At 55.6% G+C, this 4007-nt stretch overlaps 1 protein-coding gene across 1 annotated transcript; it reads right to left on the bottom strand.

Annotated features, from left to right (window-relative positions):
• Positions 1-1817: 1817 nt before the first annotated feature.
• On the bottom strand, positions 1818-3134 carry LOC126934977 (antho-RFamide neuropeptides). Its single transcript, XM_050756005.1, is given in 5 exon segments — positions 1818-1876; positions 2074-2104; positions 2106-2449; positions 2790-3014; positions 3017-3134. Coding segments are annotated over 5 exon segments (777 nt in total).
• Positions 3135-4007: the final 873 nt, after the last annotated feature.

The raw sequence follows: 4007 nt of genomic DNA, 5'->3' as shown, positions 1-4007 counted from the left end.
GATCCATACAGCAATTATTCAGCTAATTTACAATCCGAGTGAACATTTTGATCTGAATTAATTTGGTAAATTGGGCCAAAATGAAGATGAGAAGCAAGATGTAGGGAGTAGCAACATTCTGGCATAATTTTTTAAAATAAAGAAAGAAAGACACCCGTACACACGAACCCCAATCTCAGCCTGCTGGTGCGTCACTGGCGCACCCAGAAGCACCCCTGCCCTCTCCAGGCCTGTTTCGCATTTGTCAGGTGACGAGTTTAAACCAGGTGGTCCCGAAATCCCTTTTTTCTCTGAGTTTTCACCAGCCAATTTGCAAACTATCATGTCTGCGTTTTACTGACTAGCAGATTCTGGGAGGCCTCATTCACTGGCCCAGCTGTATAACTGCAGTTATATAATACACAATCTGAGTTCTGCATTACTCTCTGTGGCTCTAAGGTCAAACCGAATATCCTGGACTTGCAGGAGATGAGACACCTGTTAAGACATTGGATCGGCTTCCTGGGGCTTTTTCCCGACACTGAAGTACAAGCTGGAGAAAGAGGGAGGAGTCGAAACAGTCTCCTGCTGGCTTCGGGTCTCTGGGATCAAGGCTGGATAACAAGGGCCCTCGCCATGGACGCCGCAGGGAGGCCGGTGGCCTTTCAGGTGAGCCTGCACGCCCTGACGCAGCCTAGCGGCAGGCCCGGGGGACGTCCGGGGAAAGGGTCCTCACTGCTGCAGAGGTGAATTCTAATTCTGAGGCCCCCAAGCATCCAAGCAGACAAGACGATGCGGAGGACCCACCAAGTACGGTGCTGGATGAAGGAAATGGAATCACAGACCGCCCTGCAAGGCTCAATTGTACAGACCTAAGGGAGCTCCATAGACTCTCAACCCACAGGTGGAGAGCCTGGCGGAGATGTCGTAGGAAGAGGAAAGGTGCAGTCAGACAAGTCTCCACTCACCGCTCACCAGCTGTGCAACACTGGGCACGTCGTTCTTCTTCCCTGAGCCTCCGTTTCTTCACTTATAAAACGGGTATTATTAACTAAATGAGTTCGCAGAGGTAAAGTGCCTCACACGTGGAAGGTAGTCAATACGTGTTATTTTCTTCCTTTTTTTTTTCCAAGCCAGACACAGAGATAAACCAGAAGGAGATATGGTCCAAAAACAATGTCAAATCCCAGCTCCCCCACCTCCTAACAATGTAAATTTGATCCTGTCTTGAACCTTCCTTTCTTCACCAGCGAATGAGAAACATAATACCAACAGCGAATAAGCAATCGGTGGTTGTGAACGTTCTTTATCAACTCAAAGTGTCGTGAAGAGGCAAGCGAAGACTCTCATTGTTAAAGAACGGAGGAGAGGAGAACCTGCCTACGGATCCCACGGACACTGCAGCTGCTGTGTGGCTGCGTGCGGGGTGACTTCACGGTAATTAGTGCCTAGTTCCCGTCATCAGAGCGGATCCAGCAGGCTGCCTGGCCTGGGAGCGGAGCCACTCTCTGCTGATCTAATGACGCTAACCTTCCCCGGGGCGCTCTCCATCACCGGGCAGCGGGCAGACCAGCTATTTTCTGGTTTGGCTTTGCCTCTCACAGCTGGGCAGCCGCCTCTGGGCTGGAACCAGGGGACTCTTGTGGGTTGGTTTTTTTCACTGCAATGTTATTTTCTAGGAAAATAGGAGCAGAGGTGGAAGATGCACTCCCTGACTCTCTGAACAACAGTTAAACGTAGATGACATGTCCCTTGGGTCCTGGGTCTTGCATCTGTCATTCCCCCTGCATAGGACTCCTGTGCCCAGGCCCCCTCCAGTATAGCTCCTCCTTGAAGACTCAGTTCCAGGTCCTCAGAAGCCTCTCCTCACAAAGTTGCTGTATCGCGTGGTCTCTCCATTTCCAGTCCTCTTCCATGGTCCCTCCGTTTCCCGTCCTCTTCCGTGGTCCCTCCGTTTCCCTTCCTCTTCCGTGGTCCCTCCGTTTCCCGTCCTCCTCCGTGGTCCCTCCGTTTCCCGTCCTCCTCCGTGGTCCCTCCGTTTCCCGTCCTCCTCCGTGGTCCCTCCGTTTCCCGTCCTCCTCCGTGGTCCCTCCGTTTCCCGTCCTCTTCCGTGGTCCCTCCGTTTCCCGTCCTCTTCCGTGGTCCCTCCGTTTCCCGTCCTCTTCCGTGGTCCCTCCGTTTCCCGTCCTCTTCCGTGGTCCCTCCGTTTCCCGTCCTCTTCCGTGGTCCCTCCGTTTCCCGTCCTCTTCCGTGGTCTCTCCGTTTCCCGTCCTCTTCCGTGGTCCCTCCGTTTCCCGTCCTCTTCCGTGGTCTCTCCGTTTCCCGTCCTCTTCCGTGGTCCCTCCGTTTCCCTTCCTCTTCCGTGGTCCCTCCGTTTCCCGTCCTCCTCCGTGGTCCCTCCGTTTCCCGTCCTCCTCCGTGGTCCCTCCGTTTCCCGTCCTCCTCCGTGGTCCCTCCGTTTCCCGTCCTCCTCCGTGGTCCCTCCGTTTCCCGTCCTCCTCCGTGGTCCCTCCGTTTCCCGTCCTCCTCCGTGGTCCCTCCGTTTCCCGTCCTCCTCCGTGGTCCCTCCGTTTCCCGTCCTCTTCCGTGGTCCCTCCGTTTCCCGTCCTCTTCCGTGGTCCCTCCGTTTCCCGTCCTCTTCCGTGGTCCCTCCGTTTCCCGTCCTCTTCCGTGGTCCCTCCGTTTCCCGTCCCCGTCCTCCCGTGGTCCCTCCGTTTCCCGTCCTCTTCCGTGGTCCCTCCGTTTCCCGTCCTCTTCCGTGGTCTCTCCGTTTCCCGTCCTCTTCCGTGGTCCCTCCGTTTCCCGTCCTCTTCCGTGGTCTCTCCGTTTCCCGTCCTCTTCCGTGGTCTCTCCATTTTCCGTCCTCTTCCACACGTGACGGGAGCTCCCGTGGGGCAGGGGCTGGATTTTGCCCCTGTTTGGGCCTCCAGTGCTTGGCTCATAGTAACCGCTCAGTTGAAAACAAATTCCAGCAGATCCAAGCTCCACTGGATGTCGGTGTGCTGAGGACCTAGGTAGAGTGTCTGGGACTCGTTTGGGAATGAAAACAGAGCAGGAGGGAGCGAACCTACAGGCACCCACCTCACCTTGGGAGGACCAAGGCCCTGCTTGGGCCAGAAAATTCCTGCATTTTGAGTTCTACTTACGGTGACCATGTTTTCTAGACCAAAATTTGGAAAATGGTGTCCTGTTTAAGGAAGGAATCCATTTTATTGAAATGAATACAATCATGAGACGCCAACAGAGCCTTCTAAATGCAGCACCCGTAGCTCCACCACGAGGAAAAGGCGTTTCCGTGGAGCGGGGGGGGCAGACGGCAAACTTCCCGGTGCTCTGAGTCGGGCTGTAAAGCGACCCTCAGCAAAACCGATACAGGGTCGCAGGTTAACATCCTGTGAGGGACCCAGGTCCTCACCACCAGCCGGGGTCCAAGCAACTGTGGAACCCTCCCCCACGGCAGCCACGAGGTCCACAGGCTCCTTCGCAGCCCCTTCCCTGTGCCCCACGGGCTCCACAGAGAGAAGAAGTTTGCTTTTTCACCTCCCTAAGGCCCCGCTCAGTCGGCTGGACATGAGTTCCACCCACTGAAGGCCCCCGGAGAGGCTCCCCAGCATTTGAGCTCTGCGTAAGACCCAGGGAGTGGAGGGCACCACGGACAGTGGCCTGGATGTGCCTCCTTCCTTTCCTTCTACAAAGAGAAAGCCCTGGCTTCCTGCCTCTAAGAAATAACACTGCTCCCTTCCGAATTCTGCTTGGGGTTTATTTCTTCATAAAGCTTTAATTAAGAAGGAAAAGTATATGATCTTCCTGCATCAGTTAATCCTGCTGTGAGGACCTGTATTTACCTAGGAGGGGCTCAGGAGAGTGCAGGGAGCTTCTGGCTCCGAGCAGGACACTTCCCTGTCCCTGTTGAAGTGCTGGGTGCAGGGGAGGCCAGGGAGGAGAATGTCCACTGCCCCTGCAGACCTGACCCAGCATGCCGGGGAGGACCCGCCCTGCCCCACCCAGCAGGACCCCAGGCCAGCAGA

Source organism: Macaca thibetana, chromosome 14, assembly GCF_024542745.1.
Source record: "Macaca thibetana thibetana isolate TM-01 chromosome 14, ASM2454274v1, whole genome shotgun sequence".
NCBI lineage: Eukaryota > Metazoa > Chordata > Mammalia > Primates > Cercopithecidae > Macaca > Macaca thibetana.
Note: the sequence above shows the minus strand (reverse complement) of the source record. Positions and strands in the feature narration are given on the sequence as shown.